Here is an 18,283-nt window from a genome sequence, read left to right as displayed (position 1 = left end):
CATTTAGTCAATTACAGTGCATTCGGAGAGTATTCAGACCCCTTGACTTGTTCCACATTTTGTTACCTTACAGCCTTATTCTAAAATTGATTAAATTGTCATTTTCCCCCCATCAATCTACACACAATACTCCATAATGACAAAGCAAATTTTCTGCAAATCTATATAAAAAAAACTGAAATATCACATTTCCATAAGTATTCAGACCCTTTACTCAGTACTTTGTTGAAGCATCTTTGGCAGCGATTACAGACTTGAGTCTTCGTGAGTATGACGCTACAAGCTTGGTACACCTGTATTTGGGGGGTGTCTCACATTCTTCTCTACAGATCCTCTCAAGCTCTGTCAGGTTGGATGGGGAGCGTCGCTGCACAGCTATGTTCAGGTTTCTCCAGAGATGTTCGATCTGGTTCAAGTCCGGGCTCTGGCTGGGCCACTCAAGGACATTCAGAGACTTGTCCCGAAGCCACTCCTACGTGTTCTTGCTGTGTGCTTAGGGTCGTTGTCCCATTGGAAGGTGAACCTTCACCCCAGTCTGAGGTCCTGAGCGCTCTGGAGGAGGTTTTCATCAAGGATCTCTCTGTACTTTGCTCCTTTCATCTTTCCCTCGATCCTGACAAGTCTCCCAGTCCCTTCCGCTGAAAAACCTCCCCACAGCATGATGCTGCGGCGATGTGGGGATGGTGCTAGGTTTCCGCCAGACGTGACGCTTGGCATTCAGGCCAAAGAGTTCAATCTTGGTTTCATCAGACCAGAGAATCTGGTTTATTATGGACTGAGAGTCCTTTAGGTGCCTTTTATCAAAATCTAAGCGGGCTGTCATGTGCCTTTTACTGAGGAGTGGCTTCCGTCTGGCCACTCTACCATAAAGGTCTGATTGGTGGAGTGCTGCAGAGATGGTTGTCCTTCTGGAAGGTTCTCCCATCTCCACAAAGGAACTCTGGAGCTGTCCATCGGGTTTTTGGTCAACTTCCTAACCAAGGCTCTTCTCCCCCGATTGCTCAGTTTGGCCGGGCGGCCAGCTCTAGGAAGACTTGGTGGTTCCAAACTTCTTCCATTTAAGACTGATGGAGGCCACTGTGTTCTTGGGGACCTTCAATGCTGCAGAAGTTTTTGGTACCCTTCCCCATATCTGTGCCTCGACACAAGCCTGCCACTGAGCTCTACGGACAATTCCTTCGACCTCATGATTTAGTTTTTGCTTTGACATGCACTGTCAACTGTGGGACCTTATATAGACAGGTGTGTGCCTTTCCAAATCATGTCCAAGTATAAGAATATTTTGAAGATAAATACACAATGCAGAGGATGAGAGTACTAGAATTAATGGTCAATAGGGAATTGTTCATGTAAATAGGAGTTGGGTTTCGGTTCAACATCTGTTTAGAATCTGTGGAATGTCACTCCTGAACTCAGAGCTACGTGTTCCACGTTTTCATTTGTCTGTACATTGAGTCGAGAGCAGGATACTTGTTATTTGGCCATTGGACAAGTTGTACTGCAAGGACTTCTGATTGGTCAACCCCAGGCTAGGGTGGGGGGTTATAAATGGCATCCTGTTCCTTTGTTCATTGGAGAAAAGCTGAGGAGAGGGGAGACTAAACATCTACCTCCCACATCTTGATTTGTCCTTCTCAAATAAACCTATTTTTCTCCCAGTGATTTGCTTTGGAGTTGGTGTTATTGAAGAATAACTTAAATTGCTAACACTTGGTGCCGTGACCCAGATAAATTGGTCTGAACAACAACAACAATAAGAAAACTTATCAACTGTGTGTTGATCCAGAGGAAAGAGAGAAGGCTGTGCACAACCCACTTTGGGGAGTCAACTCTTAATCTCCTGATTGATGGCAGAATTGCTGGGTGAGTCGAGACCAATATCATTTTAAAAGAACCAAATCAGGTTAAAACAGTGCATGCAATGAGTGATATGTATCTGTGATGTATAAGTGTTCAAGTACTTTGTTTTATTACAGAGTTTAGTCCTTTGGTACTCTATTAAAAGGTTGGAGCCCTTACTCTATTAAAAGGTTTGAGGCCTCTGACTTTGTGAAATTTTCTTGTTGTATAGAAGTAGGTTGCTAGTTGAGAGGCAATTTTTTGAGGGTGAAACCTTGTTGCATAGAAGTGAGTTGTTAGTTGAGTAGCAATTTTTACACGTATGGTTAATGTAAACCTTCAACAAACTTTTTGAAGTGAACATACATTTTTATGGGTAGCCAGGCCCTACAGAGACAATTTGTGTTCTAGAAGAGTTTTGAGTCCTCAAAAAGGGTTTTATATATACTGCTCAAAAAAATAAAGGGAACACTTAAACAACACATCCTAGATCTGAATGAAAGAAATCATCTTATTAAATACTTTTTTCTTTACATAGTTGAATGTGCTGACAAAAAAATCACACAAAAATAATCAATGGAAATCCAATTTATCAACCCATGGAGGTCTGGATTTGGAGTCATACTCAAAATGAAAGTGGAAAACACCACTACAGGCTGATCCAACTTTGATGTAATGTCCTTAAAACAAGTCAAAATGAGGCTCAGTAGTGTGTGTGGCCTCCACGTGCCTGTATGACCTCCCTACAACGCCTGGGCATGCTCCTGATGAGGTGGCGGATGGTCTCCTGAGGGATCTCCTCCCAGACCCGGACTAAAGCATCCACCAACTCCTGGACAGTCTGTGGTGCAACGTGACGTTGGTGGATGGAGCGAGACATGATGTCCCAGATGTGCTCAATTGGATTCAGGTCTGGGGAACGGGCGGGCCAGTCCATAGCATCAATGCCTTCCTCTTGCAGGAACTGCTGACACACTCCAGCCACATGAGGTCTAGCATTGTCTTGCATTAGGAGGAACCCAGGGCCAACCGCACCAGCATATGGTCTCACGAGGGGTCTGAGGATCTTATCTCGGTACCTAATGGCAGTCAGGCTACCTCTGGCAAGCACATGGAGGGCTGTGCGGCCCCCCAAAGAAATACCACCCCACACCATGACTGACCCACCGCCAAACCGGTCATGCTGGAGGATGTTGCAGGCAGCAGAACGTTCTCCACGGCGTCTCCAGACTCTGTCACGTCTGTCACATGTGCTCAGTGTGAACCTGCTTTCATCTGTGAAGAGCACAGGGTGCCAGTGGCGAATTTGCCAATCTTGGTGTTCTCTGGCAAATGCCAAACGTCCTGCACGGTGTTGGGCTGTAAGCACAACCCCCACCTGTGGACGTCGGGCCCTCATACCACCCTCATGGAGTCTGTTTCTGACCGTTTGACCAGACACATGCACATTTGTGGCCTGCTGGAGGTCATTTTGAAGGGCTCTGGCAGTGCTTCTCCTGCTCCTCCTTGCACAAAGGCGGAGGTAGAGGTCCTGCTGCTGGGTTGTTGCCCTCCTACGGCCTCCTCCACGTCTCCTGATGTACTGGCCTGTCTCCTGGTAGCGCCTCCATGCTCTGGACACTACGCTGACAAACACAGCAAACCTTCTTGTCACAGCTCGCATTGATGTGCCATCCTGGATGAGCTGCACTACCTGAGCCACTTGTGTGGGTTGTAGACTCCGTCTCATGCTACCACTAAAGTGAAAGCACCGCCAGCATTCAAAAGTGACCAAAACATCAGCCAGGAAGCATAGGAACTGAGAAGTGGTCTGTGGTCCCCACCTGCAGAACCACTCCTTTATTGGGGGTGTCTTGCTAATTGCCTAAAATGTCCACCTGTTGTCTATTCCATTTGCACAACAGCATGTGAAATTTATTGTCAATCACTGTTGCTTCCTAAGTGGACAGTTTGATTTCACAGAAGTGTGATTGACTTGGAGTTAGATTGTGTTGTTTAAGTGTTCCCTTTATTTTTTTGAGCAGTATATATATATATATATATATATGTATATGTGTATATATATGTGTATATATATATATATATATATATATATAAAAAATGAGGTTAAATGTATTTGGCTAAGGTGTAAACTTCCGACTTCAACAGTTGAAGTTAAAAATTCCCTGTCTTAGGTCAGTTAGGATCACCACTTTATTTTAAGAATGTGAAATGTCAGAATAATAGTAGAGATAATGATTTATTTCAACTCTTATTTCTTTCATCACATTCCCAGTGGGTCAGAAGTTTACATGCACTCAATTAGTATTTGGTAGCATTGCCTTTTAAATTGTTTAACTTGGGTCAAACGTTTCGGGTAGCCTTCCACAAGCTTCCCACAATAAGTTGGGTAAATTTTGGCCCATTCCTCCTGACAGAGCTGGTGTAACTGAGTCAGGTTTGTAGGCCTCCTTGCTCGCACACGCTTTTTCAGTTCTGCCCACAAATGTTCTATAGGATGGAGGTCAGCGCTTTGTGATGGCCACTCAAATACCTTGACATTGTTGTCCTTAAGCCATTTTGCCACAACTTTGGAAGTATGCTTGGGGTCATTGTCCATTTGGAAGACCCATTTGCGACCAAGCTTTAACTTCCTGACTGATGTCTTGAGATGTTGTTTCAATATATCCACATAATTGTCCTACCTCATGATGCCATCTATTTTGTGAAGTGCACCAGTTCCTCCTGCAGCAAAGCACCCCCACAACATGATGCTGCCACCCCCATGCTTCACGGTTGGGATGGTGTCCTTCGGCTTGCAAGTCTCCCCCTTTTTCCTCTAAACATAACGATGGTCATTATGGCCAAACAGTTCTATTTTTGTTTCATCAGACCAGAGGACATTTATCCAAAATGTATGATCTTTGTCCCCCGTGTGCAGTTGCAAACCATAGTCTGGCTTTTTTATGGTGGTTTTGGAGCAGTGACTTCTTCCTTGCTGAGCGGCCTTTCAGGTTATGTCGATATAGGACTTGTTTTACTGTGGATATAGATCATTTTGTACCTGTTTCCTCCAGCATCTTCACAAGGTCCTTTGCTGTTGTTCTGGGATTGATTTGCACTTTTCGCACCAAAGTACGTTCATCTCTAGGAGACAGAACGCGTCTCCTTCCTGAGTGGTATGATGGCTGTGTGGTCCCATGGTGTTTATACTTGCGTACTATTGTTTGTACAGATGAACGTGGTACCTTCAGATGTTTGGAAATTGAAGGTTGAACCAGACTTGTGGAGGTCTACCATTTATTTTCTGAGGTCTTGGCTGATTTCTTTAGATTTTCCCATGATGTTAAACAAAGCGGCACTGAGTTTGAAGGTAGGCCTTGAAAGACATCCACAGGTACACCCCCAATTGACTCACATGATGTCAATTAGCCTATCAGAAGCTTCCAAAGCCATGACATCATTTTCTGGAATTTTCCAAGCTGTTTAAAGGCACAGTCAGCTCAGTGTATGTAAACTTCTGACCCACTGGAATTGTGATACAGGGAATTATAAGTCCGTAAACAATTGTTGGAAAAATTACTTGTGTCATGCACAAAGTAGATGTCCTAACCGACTTGCGAAAACTATAGTTTGTTAACAAGAAATATGTGGAGTGGTTGAAAAACGAGTTTTAATGACTCCAACCTAAGTGTATGTAAACTTCCGACTTCAACTATACCCTATGGCTGACAATTAAAATGCATTACAGCACTCTATAGGAAAAATTACAATATGATCTTCATGTAATGTAATAGATTATCATGTATTGTATATTGGAACCTAAGGCAAGAGATGTTTTGGGTTGAAACCTAAGTGTATGTAAACTTCCAACTTCAACTGTAGATGAGGAGATACAGATAAAATATTCAAAAAGTCAGATGTCAGTGAGTGGTTCTCACTTTTAAATAAGTTTGTTGTAATCACCCAATAGAAAACACATTTTATTTGAATTATTAATGAAATCCAAGGTTGATGCAAGGATATACATGAATCTACCAATGTTCGAATCGGGTGGCCGATAGATGCATCTAATTACCACTTTTTTACTCCCAAAAAAATGAACAGGAGGGAATTTCTATGAAAAGAGATTCAACATCAATGTTATCAGATGTAAGTGCGAGGTCCTCTCCTACAAAGAATTTAAAACGTTTATGAACAAAAATGGCCCCTCCTCCCACTCTTGAGGTTGTACAGTGATGAACAGCATTATTAGGAGACAAGTCATAAAGCTTGGTTGTCTCTTCAGTCAACCATATTTCTGAAAGGGCAACAATGGAATGATTGAGAGAAGACGGATAATGAACAAGGTGGTCATGATTTTTAGGAAGACTGCGAATGTTCAAATGAAAGATAGAAAATAAGCTTGTCTTGAAATTAGATCAACTGCTATACAGGTTGTTAAATTGCTTAACATTATAGTAATCACAAGTGATAGACTCATCTCTGGTAAATCTCAGGAAATTTGAATCAACACAATGATTATATTTATTGTTTATATTTACTCTTTATTAATATCTAATGGGTTAAAGACCATGTTATCAGGGTTGATATGTTATCAGGGTATGTTATGTAGTCAGGGTTGGTATGTTATCAGGGTCAGTATGATATCAGGGTATGACTTCAGGGTTGATATGTTATCAGGGTTGATATGTTATCAGGGTATGTTAGTGTCTTCAGGGTATGTTATGTTATCATGGTATGTAATGAATCAAGGTATGTTATGTTGTCAGGGTCAGTATGATATCAGGGTCGGTATGTTATCAGGGTCGGTATGTTATCAGGGTCGGTATGTTATCAGGGTCGGTATGTTATCAGGGTCGATATGTTATCAGGGTCGATATATTATCAGGGTTGATATATAAAATCAGGGTTGATATATATTATCAGGGTATGTTATCAGGCAAGATATGTGATCAGGGTCGGTATGTTATCAGGGTTGATATGTTAGCAGGGTATGTTATCAGGGTTGATATGTTATCAGGGTATGTTATCAGGGTTGATATGTTATCAGGGTATGTTATCAGGGTCGGTATGTTATCAGGGTTGATATGTTATCAGGGTATGTTATCAGGGTTGATATGTTATCAGGGTATGTTATCAGGGTTGATATGTTATCAGGGTCGGTATGTTATCAGGGTTGATATGTAATCAGGGTATGTTATCAGGGTCGGTATGTTATCAGGGTTGATATGTTATCAGGATATGTTATCAGGGTTGATATGTTTTCAGGCTTGATATCCTGACCAACTAAGAGAGATACACAGTCGGAATCATCCAGAGAATGGAACAGAAACATAGAAGTGCAAGCCTCACATGTCCAATACAAACATACATTTGTGTTAGTTTTATCAATAGGGGGGCACTTCCTATGGAATGCACACATAGACCACAGGACATCTTAATTGGGGAGAACGGGCTTGTGGTAATGACTGGATAGGAATCAGTGAAATGGTATCAAATACATGAAATACATGGTTTCCAGGTGTTTGATGCCATTCCATTTGCTCTATTCTGACCATTATTATGAGCCGTTCTCCCCTCAGCAGCCTCCACTGATTGACACAGTCCACATAACACCACTGAAGACTTTTTTGGTCATGAGGTTATGTGAAACACATGAACAACGTAGAGTAAATATGTGTGTGTGTGTGTGTGTGTTTATGTGTGCCAAATCACTTGCCTATAGCGCAGTCACTTGCCATAGGCCTACGACTGTTAGAGGAGTCGTGTGTGTGTGCTTTCCGTACAGTGAGTAGATGTTTACTGAATTCAAATGCCTGTCCCTGGCATTTTTTTGTGTTTTTCAATGAGATTTCACGTGTTTTTTTGTTGTTGTGCGTTTGTGTGTACTTTCCTGTGTGTGTTCCTGTGTATGACTGTTTCTGTTTCTGTGTGTGTGTGTGTTACCTAGGGAGTGTGCGGCGGTAGTCTTGGAGCTGAAGAAGCGTCCCAGTCCCAGGTCTCCCAGCTTCACCTCTCCTGTAGCAGTGATGAACACGTTGGCTGGCTTGATGTCTGTCTCAAAGAAAGAGAAAACAGTTCATGTTATTTATCAAGGCTGTTAACAATACTGGGTTTATATATTGTGGCAAAGAAGGGGGTCGAGTGATAAATGGCAGATATGTGAGGGCAGAACTAATAAACGGGCTCTGCCCGATCACTAAAATGGCCACCCCGATCAGAACTACAGATCACAAAATGGCCGACTGCCAAAACTACAATTCCCAGAAGCAAGGGGAACCCTCAGAAGGTGGAGCCGACCCACAGATAAAAGGTCAAGAAAAACCAGGAAGAGAGAGAGAGGGCGGGAAGGATCTATGAACCATAGAGAAAGAGACTCTGAATTGGCTGGATTTACCGTGTACGAGCTGGACTGTTTTGGACTTACCTGTTGGCGTTTAGACCTGGACCTACCGAGAACCAGATTTGTGTACCGAACCCTGCTATCCTTGACCTTACCTGTGGCCTGGGTGGACCAGGACAGCGAAACAAACACACAGGTACTGTCATGTTCGAAAGAACTTTCATTCTGGGCTGACTTTGGTGACAGTTTCCCACTTAATTTGTGACAAACGCTCCTAACTTTGAAGAGGTTTGCCACAATATGTAGGTCATCTATGTTCTCTGCATTGGCATGGTAGTTTTAGGAGCATTTCAAATTATCAAATAAATTCAATCAATGTCCTAGGTCAGTGTTTCTCAACCTCAGGTCTGTGCACTGGCAGTTGACTTTGGTATAGTTGGCTATGGCAACACTTTTCCCTTGATGGTGTGTAGGGCACTGTGGTGTGTGGGGCGCTGTGGTGTGTGGGGCGCGCTGTGGTGTGCGTGGGGCGCGCTGTGGTGTGCGTGGGGCGCTGTGGTGTGTGTGTGGGGCGCTGTGGTGTGTGTGTGGGGCGCTGTGGTGTGTGTGTGTGGGGCGCTGTGGTGTGTGTGTGTGGGGCGCTGTGGTGTGTGTGTGTGTGGGGCGCTGTGGTGTGTGTGTGTGTGGGGCACTGTGGTGTGTGTGTGTGTGGGGCACTGTGGTGTGTGTGTGTGGGGCACTGTGGTGTGTGTGTGTGGGGCACTGTGGTGTGTGTGTGTGTGGGGCACTGTGGTGTGTGTGTGTGTGGGGCACTGTGGTGTGTGTGTGTGTGGGGCACTGTGGTGTGTGTGTGTGTGGGGGCACTGTGGTGTGTGTGTGTGTGGGGCACTGTGGTGTGTGTGTGTGTGGGGCACTGTGGTGTGTGTGTGTGTGGGGCACTGTGGTGTGTGTGTGTGTGGGGCACTGTGGTGTGTGTGTGTGTGGGGCACTGTGGTGTGTGTGTGTGTGGGGCACTGTGGTGTGTGTGTGTGTGGGGCACTGTGGTGTGTGTGTGTGTAGGGCACTGTGGTGTGTGTGTGTGTGGGGCACTGTGGTGTGTGTGTGTGTGGGGCACTGTGGTGTGTGTGTGTGTGGGGCACTGTGGTGTGTGTGTGTGTGGGGCACTGTGGTGTGTGTGTGTGTGGGGCACTGTGGTGTGTGTGTGTGTGGGGCACTGTGGTGTGTGTGTGTGTGGGGCACTGTGGTGTGTGTGTGTGTGGGGCACTGTGGTGTGTGTGTGTGTGGGGCACTGTGGTGTGTGGGGCACTGTGGTGTGTGGGGCACTGTGGTGTACTGTGGTGTGTGGGGCACTGTGGTGTACTGTGGTGTGTGGGGCACTGTGGTGTGTGGGGCGTGGGGCACTGTTGTGTGTGGGGCGCTGTGGGGTACTGTGGTGTGTGTGGTGTGTGTGTGTCGGGCACTGTGGTGTGTGTGTGTGTCGGGCACTGTGGTGTGTGTGTCGGGCACTGTGGTGTGTGTAGAAAATGGTTTTTAGTTAACTTTTCCTTTAATTTCGGTTAACTGTCCCTTTAACTGCAGGCACCTCTGAGCCATAGAGATGTATAAATATCGCAACTTATTAGTCCTCAATGGCGCTGCCCATACTAATACAGGCTTTTGGGCACTAGAGTCCTCTTTGCATCTCTACGCTATGAGCACACCTGCAACCAATTTCCCCTGTTAAATACCTGAGCTATGTCTTTTAGTTCAGTGTCAAACAACCCATGCAGTTGTGAGAAATAAAATCTGGACCCCTACAAATCAGCCGGGCTAGACAATCTGGAACCTCTCTTTCTAAAATTATCCTGACGAAATTGTTGCGTCCCCTATTACTAGCCTGTTCAATCTCTCTTTCGTATCGTCTGGGATCCCCAAAGTTTGGAAAGCTGCAGTGGTCATCCCCCTCTTCAAAGGGGGGTGACACTCTAGACCCAAACTGCTACAGACCTATATCTATCCTACCCTGCCTTTCTAAGGTCTTCGAAAGCCAAGTTAACAAACAGATCACCGACCATTTCGAATCCCACCGTACCTTCTCCACGATGCAATCTGGTTTCCGAGCTGGTCATGGGTGCACCTCAGCCACGCTCAAGGTCCTAAACGACATCATAACCGCCATAGATAAGAGACAATACTGTGCAGCTGTATTCATCGACCTGGCCAAGGCTTTCGACTCTGTTAATCACCACATTCTTATCGGCAGACTCAACAGCCTTGGTTTCTCAAATGACTGCCTCGCCTGGTTCACCAACTACTTCTCCGACAGAGTTCAGTGTGTCAAATCGGAGGGCCTGTTGTCCGGACCTCTGGCAGTCTCTATGGGGGTGCCACAGGGTTCAATCCTCGGGCAGACTCTTTTCTCTCTATACATCAATGATGTCGCTCTTTCTGCTGGTGATTCTCTGACCCACCTCTACGCAGACGACACCATTCTGTATACTTCTGGCCCTTCTTTGGACACTGTGTTAACTAACCTCCAGACGAGCTTCAATGCCATACAACTCTCCTTCCGTGGCCTCTAACTGCTCTTAAATGCAAGTAAAACTAAATGCATGCTCTTCAACTGATCGCTGCCCACACCTGCCGGCCCGTCCAGCATCACTACTTGGATGGTTCTGACTTAGAATATGTGGACAACTACAAATACCTAGGTGTCTGGTTAGACTGTAAACTCTCCTTCCAGACTCACATTAAGCATCTCCAATCCAAAATTAAAACTAGAATCGGCTTCCTATTTCGCAACAAAGCATCCTTCACTCATGCTGCCAAACATACCCTCGTAAAACTGACTATCCTACCGATCCTTGACTTTGATGTTATTTACAAAATAGCCACCAACACTCTACTCAGCAAATTGGATGCAGTCTATCACAGTGCCATCCGTTTTGTCACCAAAGCCCCATATACTACTCACCACTGCGACCTGTATGATCTCGTTCGCTGGCCCTCGCTTCATATTCGTCGCCAAACCCACTGGCTCCTGGTCATCTATAAGTCTTTGCTAGGTAAAGCCCCGCCTTATCTCAGCTCACTGGTCACCATAGCAGCACCCACCCGTAGCACGCGCTCCAGCAGGTATATTTCACTGGTCACCAGTGGAACCAACAGCAAAAATCGCTGGAGACTCATATCTCCCTCACTAGCTTTAAGCACCAGCTGTTAGAGCTCACAGATCACTGCACCTGTACATAGCTCATCTGTAAATAGCCCATCCAACTACCTCATCCCCATACTGTTATTTATTTTGCTCCTTTGCACCCCAGTATCTCTACTTGCACACTCATCTTCTGCACATCTATCACTCCAGTGTTTAATTACTATATTGTAATTATTTTGCCACTATGGCCTATTTATTGCCTCTACCTCCCTTATCCTACCTCATTTGCACACATTGTATTAAGACTTTTTCTATTGTATTATTGACTGTATGTTTGTTTATTCCATGTGTTGTTGTTTGTGTCGCACTGCTTTGCTTTATCTTGGCCAGTTCGCAGTTGTAAATGAGAACTTGTTCTCAACTAGCCTACCTGGTGAAATAAATAAAAATAAAAAAAGAACTCGCCCGCATTTATCCTTTTATCTGTGACTCCCCAAAGCCAACACTTCCTTTGGCCGCCTTTCCTTCCAGTTCTCTGCTGCCAATGACTGGAATGAATTGCAAAAATAACTGAAGCTGGAGACTTATCTCCTTCTCTAACTTTAAGCATCAGCTGTCTGAGCACCTTACCGATCACTGTACCTGTACACAGCCAATCTGTAAATAGCACACCCAATTACCTCATCCCCATATTGTTATTTATCTTCTTGCTCTTTTGCACCCCAGTATCTGTACTTGCATATCATCATCTGCACATCTATCACTCAAGTGTTAATGCTAAATTTTCATTATTTCGCCTCTATGGCCTATTTATTGCCTTACCTCCCTACTCTTTTACATTTGCACACACTGTACATAGATTTTTTTTATATTGTGTTGTTGACTGTACGTTTGTTTATGTGTAACTCTGTGTTGTTTTTGTCACACTGCTTTTCTTTATCTTGGCCAGGTCACAGTTGTAAATGAGAACTTGTTCTCAACTGGCCTACCTGGTTAAATAAAGGTGAAATAAATATTAAAACTCACAACCAATGATGTATATAAACCCTGGATTGCTGATGCTATGTATTGGCCAATGAAAGGCTTTGAAGCCACCGGTCGGCCATATTGGCACTCCCCAGTACAGCCGTGGCCAAAAGTTTTGAGAATGACACAAATATTAATTTGCACAAAGTTTGCTGCTTCAGTGTCTTTAGATATTTTTGTCAGATGTTACTACGGAATACTGAAGTATAATTACAAGCATTTCATAAGTGTCAAAGTATTTTATTGACAATTACATAAAGTTGATGCAAAGAGTCAATATTTGCAGTGTTGACCCTTCTTTTTCAACGCCTCTGCAATCCGCCCTGGCATGCTGTCAATTAACTTCTGGGCCACATCCTGACTGATAGCAGCCCATTCTTGCATAATCAATGCCTGGAGTTTGTCAGAATTTATGGGTTTTTGTCTGTCCACCCGCCTCCTGAGGATTGACCACAAGTTCTCAATGGGATTAAGGTCTGGGGAGTTTCCTGGCCATGGACCCAAAATATCGATGTTTTGTTCCCCGAGACACTTAGTTATCACTTTTGCCTTATGGCAAGGTGCTCCATCATGCTGGAATAGGCATTGTTTGTCACCAAACTGTTCCTGGATGGTTGGGAGAAGTTGCTCTCAGAGGATGTGTTGTACCATCCTTTATTCATGGCTGTGTTCTTAGGCAAAATTGTGAGTGAGCCCACTCCCTTGGCTGAGAAGCAACCCCACACATGAATGGTCTCAGGATGCTTTACTGTTGGCATGACACAGGACTGATGGTAGCGCTCACCTTGTCTTCTCCGGACAAGCTTTTTTCCGGATGCCCCAAACAATCGGAAAGGGGATTCATCAGAGAAAATGACTTTACCCCAGTCCTCAGCAGTCCAATCCCTGTACCTTTTGCAGAATATCAGTCTGTCCCTGATGTTTTTCCTGGAGAGAAGTGGCTTCTTTGCTGCCCTTCTTGACACCAGGTCATCCTCCAAAAGTCTTCGCCTCACTGTGCGTGCAGATGCACTCACACCTGCCTGCTGCCATTCCTGAGCGAGCTTTGTACTGGCGGTGCCCCGATCCCGCAGCTGTATCAACTTTAGGAGACGGTCCTGGAGCTTGCTGGACTTTCTTGGGTGCCCTGAAGCCTTCTTCACAACAATTGAACCGCTCTCCTTGAAGTTCTTGATGATCCGATAAATGGTTGATTTAGGTGCAGTCTTACTGGCAACAATATCCTTGCCTGTGAAGCCCTTTTTATGCAAAGCAATGATGATGGCATGTGTTTCCTTACAGGTAACCATGGCTGACAGAGGAAGAACAATGATTCCAAGCACCACCCTCCTTTTGAAGCTTCCAGTCTGTTATTCGAAGTCAATCAGCATGACAGGGATCTCCAGCCTTGTCCTCGTCAACACTCACACCTGTGTTAACGAGAGAATCACTGACATGATGTCAGCTGGTCCTTTTGTGGCAGGGCTGAAATGCAGTGGAAATGTTTTTTGGGATTCAGTTCATTTGAATGGCAAAGAGGGACTTTGCAATTAATTGCAATTCATCTGATCACTCTTCATTACAATTATTATTTGTGTCATTCTCAAAACTTTTGGCCACGACTGTAGTTGCAGTCCTCCATAGGAATGAATGGAATTCCACAGTACTTCAATTCAATTAGATTTATTTAAGTATTTTTTTGTAGTAGTGGGGAAAGTAACATTAGTACTCTCTAAAACAATATACTTTAAGGAAATTATTGTTGTTTATCTCACATAATATCATTTAAAAGTATGCATTGAGGTATTTGTAATAGAATAAATGTGTCAAAAATGAATGTAGACATTAATACATGCATTTCTATAGCTTCCAAAATATATTTTTTTACGATTGAGGAGTACCAAGATGGCTGCGCGGCGGCTTCAATACAGCGCCCCCTGTCGGTCATCCAGGATTTATTCGCATCATTGGTCACAATATCCAACATGAGTAACCCAAAATATTGTTTACATTTACTTTGTTTTTCATGTGTTTATAGATACATTGTTGTTGAGTTGTTGCCACGTCTAGATATGTAAAGGAATGTTTGCATACGTATTGAAATGATCAGATTTATACACTACCATTCAAAAGTTTGGGGTACTTAGAAATGTCCTTGTTTTTGAAAGAAAATCACATTTTTGATCAGAAATACAAATTGATCAGAAATACAGTGTAGACATTGTTAATGTTGTAAATGACTATTGTAGCTGGAAATGGCTGATTTTTAATGGAATATCTACATAGGCGTTAAGAGGCCCATTATCAGCAACCATCACTCCTGTGTTCCAATGGCACGTTGTGTTAGCTAATCCAAGTTTATCATTTTAAAAGGCTAATTGATCATTAGAAAACCCTTTTTCTAATGATCAACAACAGCATTTGTGGGTTCGATTACAGGCTCAAAATGGCCAGAAACAAAGAACTTTCTTTTGAAACTCGTCAGTCTATTCTTGTTCTGAGAAATGAAGGCTATTCCATGCGAGAAATGGCCAAGAAACTGAAGATCTCGTACAACGCTGTGTCCTACTCCCTTCACAGAAGGCTCTAACCAGAATAGAAAGAGGAGTGGGAGGCCCCGGTGCACAACTGAGCAAGAGGACAAGTACATTAGAGTGTCTAGTTTGAGAAACAGATGCCTCACAAGTCCTCAACTGGCAGCTTCATTAAATAGTACCTGCAAAACACCAGTCTCAACGTCAACGGTGAAGAGGCGATGCCGGGATGCTGACCTTCTAGGCAAAGTTCCTCTGTCCAGTGTCTGTGTTCTTTTGCCCATCTTAATATTTTATTTTCATTGGCCAGTCTCAGATATGGATTTTTCTGCCTAGAAGGCCAGCATCTCGGAGTCGCCTCTTCACTGTTGACGTTGAGACTGGTGTTTTGCAGGTACTATTTAATGAAGCTGCCAGTGTAGGTGTAGAATGAGAGAAGGGGAAAGGGGGGAGAGGAAAGGTGGGACTGATTAAAAAGAGGGGGAAACGAAAAGGGGGATTAGAGAAAAAAGGTTAATAGATAAGAATGAAGGTAATAAGTGAGAAAGGAATAGGAGTTAATGAAAGTGGTTGTTTACCGCGGTGCATGACTCTACGGGAGTGCATGTGCTCCAGGGCACTGCACAGCTGGACAAAATATTTCCATATTGTTCTCTCCGGGATGAGCCGCCTCTTCTTCTTAAAGTGCTGCGAGAGAGAGAGGAGAAGTTAGGAAAATAGACAGAAACAGAGCTGTGAGTAAAGCCTGGATTCTCTCTCTCTCTCCAACGCACACACATCCCACACGCGCACACACACACATCCCACACGCGCACCCACAAACACACACACTGCCTTCCCTCTCTCCCCAACAAGTGCACACACACTCGCCTCAAAACCCCCTGATTCAATGTCAGACAGCCCCCAAAACAGTGCGGAACATCTAAAGAATGAATCTGTGCATTACCATTTACCCTGTATTTGAGTGTGTAATGAGAAGCCATTTGGGAGAGGTAGCCTAACGAGAGTTGACACTGCCAGCGCACAGAGCCAAGCACCTAATTAACAATAATCTGGCTAATTAAACTGCCAAAACTTTGTTTAATGCCCCAAAACAACAAATGTTAGTATTTTCTTTCAACTTTTTTTTTCTCCATTCCCCAAACTTCTTCAGGTTTTTTGGAAGAAAACACCTTTTTTAATTACAAGGACATTTGCCGCCAGCAAGATGTTTTTGACTGTGATCTGCATATCGGTTGAATTGAGAGCTTGGAATTAGGAATCTCTTTCTACATCATTATAATGATGCCTTAAAAAGATAAGACAACAATAAAGTCAAACTGAAGATGGGAAAGGGATTAGTTTGGGATTTAAACTTTTTGGGAATGAGAGGATAGAAAAAGACAGATGGACAAGGAGAGGACAAGATGAGGAACAAGCAAGAGACAAGGAGAAGAAAGAGAGGAAAGAGAGGAAAGAGACAAGGAGAGGAAAGAGACAAGGAGAGGAAAGAGACAAGGAGAGGAAAGAGAGACAAGGACAGGAAAGAGAGACAAGGACAGGAAAGAGAGACGAGGAGAGGAAAAAGAGACGAGGAAAGGAAAGAGGAAAGAATGACGAGAAGAGGAAAAAGAGAGACGAGGAGAGAAAAGAGAGACGAGGAGAGGAAAAGGAAAGAGACGAGGAGAGGAAAAAAAGAGAGACGAGGAGAGGAAAAAGAGACGAGGAGAGGAAAGAGAGATGAGAGATGAGGAGAGGAAAAAAAGAGATGAGAAGAGGAAAAAGAGACGAGGAGAGGAAAGAGAGATGAGGAAAAAAAGAGATGAGAAGAGGAAAGAGAGATGAGGAAAGAAAAGAGGAAAGAATGACGAGGAGAGGAAAAGGAAAGAGACGAGGAGAGGAAAAAAGAGACGAGGAGAGGAAAAAAAGAGAGGCGAGGAGAGGAAAAAAAGAGAGGCGAGGAGAGGAAAAAGAGGCGAGGAGAGGAAAAAGAGGCGAGGAGAGGAAAAAGAGGCGAGGAGAGGAAAAAGAGGCGAGGAGAGGAAAAAGAGAGGCGAGGAGAGGAAAAAGAGAGAGACGAAGAGAGGAAAGAGAGACGAGGAAAGGAAAGAGGAAAGAATGACGAGGAGAGGAAAGAGAGACGAGGAGAGGAAAGAGAGACGAGAGGAAAAAGAGAGACGAGGAGAGGAAAAAGAGGCGAGGAGAGGAAAAAAAGAGACGAGGAGAGGAAAGAGAGATGAGGAGAGGAAAGAGATGAGGAAAGGAAAGAGGAAAGAATGACGAGAAGAGGAAAGAGAGACGAGGAGAGGAAAAAAGAGACGAGGAGAGGAAAAAGAGAGGCGAGGAGAGGAAAAAGAGAGACGAGGAAAGGAAAGAGGAAAGAATGATGCTGAGAGAAAAGAGAGACGAGGAGAGGAGAAAGAGAGACGAGGAGAGAAAAGATGGAAAGGAAAGAGGAAAGAATGATGATGAGAGAAAAGAGAGACGAGGAGAGGAAAGAGAGACGAGGAGAGGAAAAAGAGAGACGAGGAGAGGAAAAAGAGAGACGAGGAGACGAGGAGAGGAAAAAGAGAGACGAGGAGAGGAAAAAGAGAGACGAGGAGACGAGGAGAGGAAAAAGAGAGACGAGGAGAGGAAAAAGAGAGACGAGGAGACGAGGAGAGGAAAAAGAGAGACGAGGAGATGAAAAAGAGACGAGGAGAGGAAAGAGAGACGAGGAGAGGAAAGAGACGAGGAGAGGAAAAAGAGACGAGGAGAGGAAAAAGAGAGACGAGGAGAGGAAAGAGAGATGAGGAGAGGAAAGAGAGACGAGGAGAGGAAAAAGAGAGATGAGGAGAGGAAAGAGAGAGATGAGGAGAGGAAAGACAGACGAGAGGAAAAAGAGAGACGAGGAGAGGAAAAAGAGAGACGAGGAGAGGAAAGAGAGACGAGGAGAGGAAAGAGAGACGAGGAGAGGAAAAAGAGAGATGAGGAGAGGAAAGAGAGAGATGAGGAGAGGAAAGACAGACGAGAGGAAAAAGAGAGACGAGGAGAGGAAAGAGAGACGAGGAGAGGAAAAAGAGAGACGAGGAGAGGAAAAAGAGAGATGAGAGGAAAGAGAGAGATGAGGAGAGGAAAGAGAGAGATGAGGAGAGGAAAGAGAGACGAGAGGAAAAAGAGAGACGAGGAGAGGAAAGAGAGACGAAGAAAGGAAAAAAGAGATACGAGGTAGATGCGGAGAGGGAAAGCGTGTGGAGGATATATGATTTTTATGTGCATCTTTATGTGTGTGTGTGTGTGTGTGTGTGTGTGTGTGTGTGTGTGTGTGTGTGTGTGTGTGGATGGGGCGTGACAGCGTCAGGCCGGTGGAGGTACAGAGAGGCTAAGTAGAGGTTGTGTCTGTCAGTGCAGGCTGTCAGAGCCTGGGGGACTGTTCTCATCTCTCTCCCCTGGTCTATCGCTCTCTCTTCATCTCTCTCTCTCTTT

At 44.4% G+C, this 18,283-nt stretch overlaps 1 protein-coding gene across 3 annotated transcripts in view; it reads right to left on the bottom strand.

The window, feature by feature from the left end:
• Positions 1 to 18,283, bottom strand: part of nek6 (NIMA-related kinase 6) — an 87,331-nt gene that overhangs the window by 12,545 nt on the left and 56,503 nt on the right. For all 3 annotated transcript variants that reach the window (XM_045693384.2, XM_045693385.2, XM_045693386.2), the window contains 2 exons: positions 15,418 to 15,526; positions 7,768 to 7,875 (listed from right to left, as the gene is read on the bottom strand). In XM_045693384.2, the coding sequence (XP_045549340.1) occupies positions 7,768 to 7,875; positions 15,418 to 15,526 (217 nt within the window). The remainder of the gene's footprint in view (positions 1 to 7,767; positions 7,876 to 15,417; positions 15,527 to 18,283) is intronic.

The sequence above is a fragment of the Salmo salar genome, chromosome 01 (genome assembly GCF_965601325.2).
Source record: "Salmo salar chromosome 01, fSalSal1, whole genome shotgun sequence".
Classification (NCBI taxonomy): Eukaryota; Metazoa; Chordata; class Actinopteri; order Salmoniformes; family Salmonidae; genus Salmo; species Salmo salar.
Note: the sequence above shows the minus strand (reverse complement) of the source record. Positions and strands in the feature narration are given on the sequence as shown.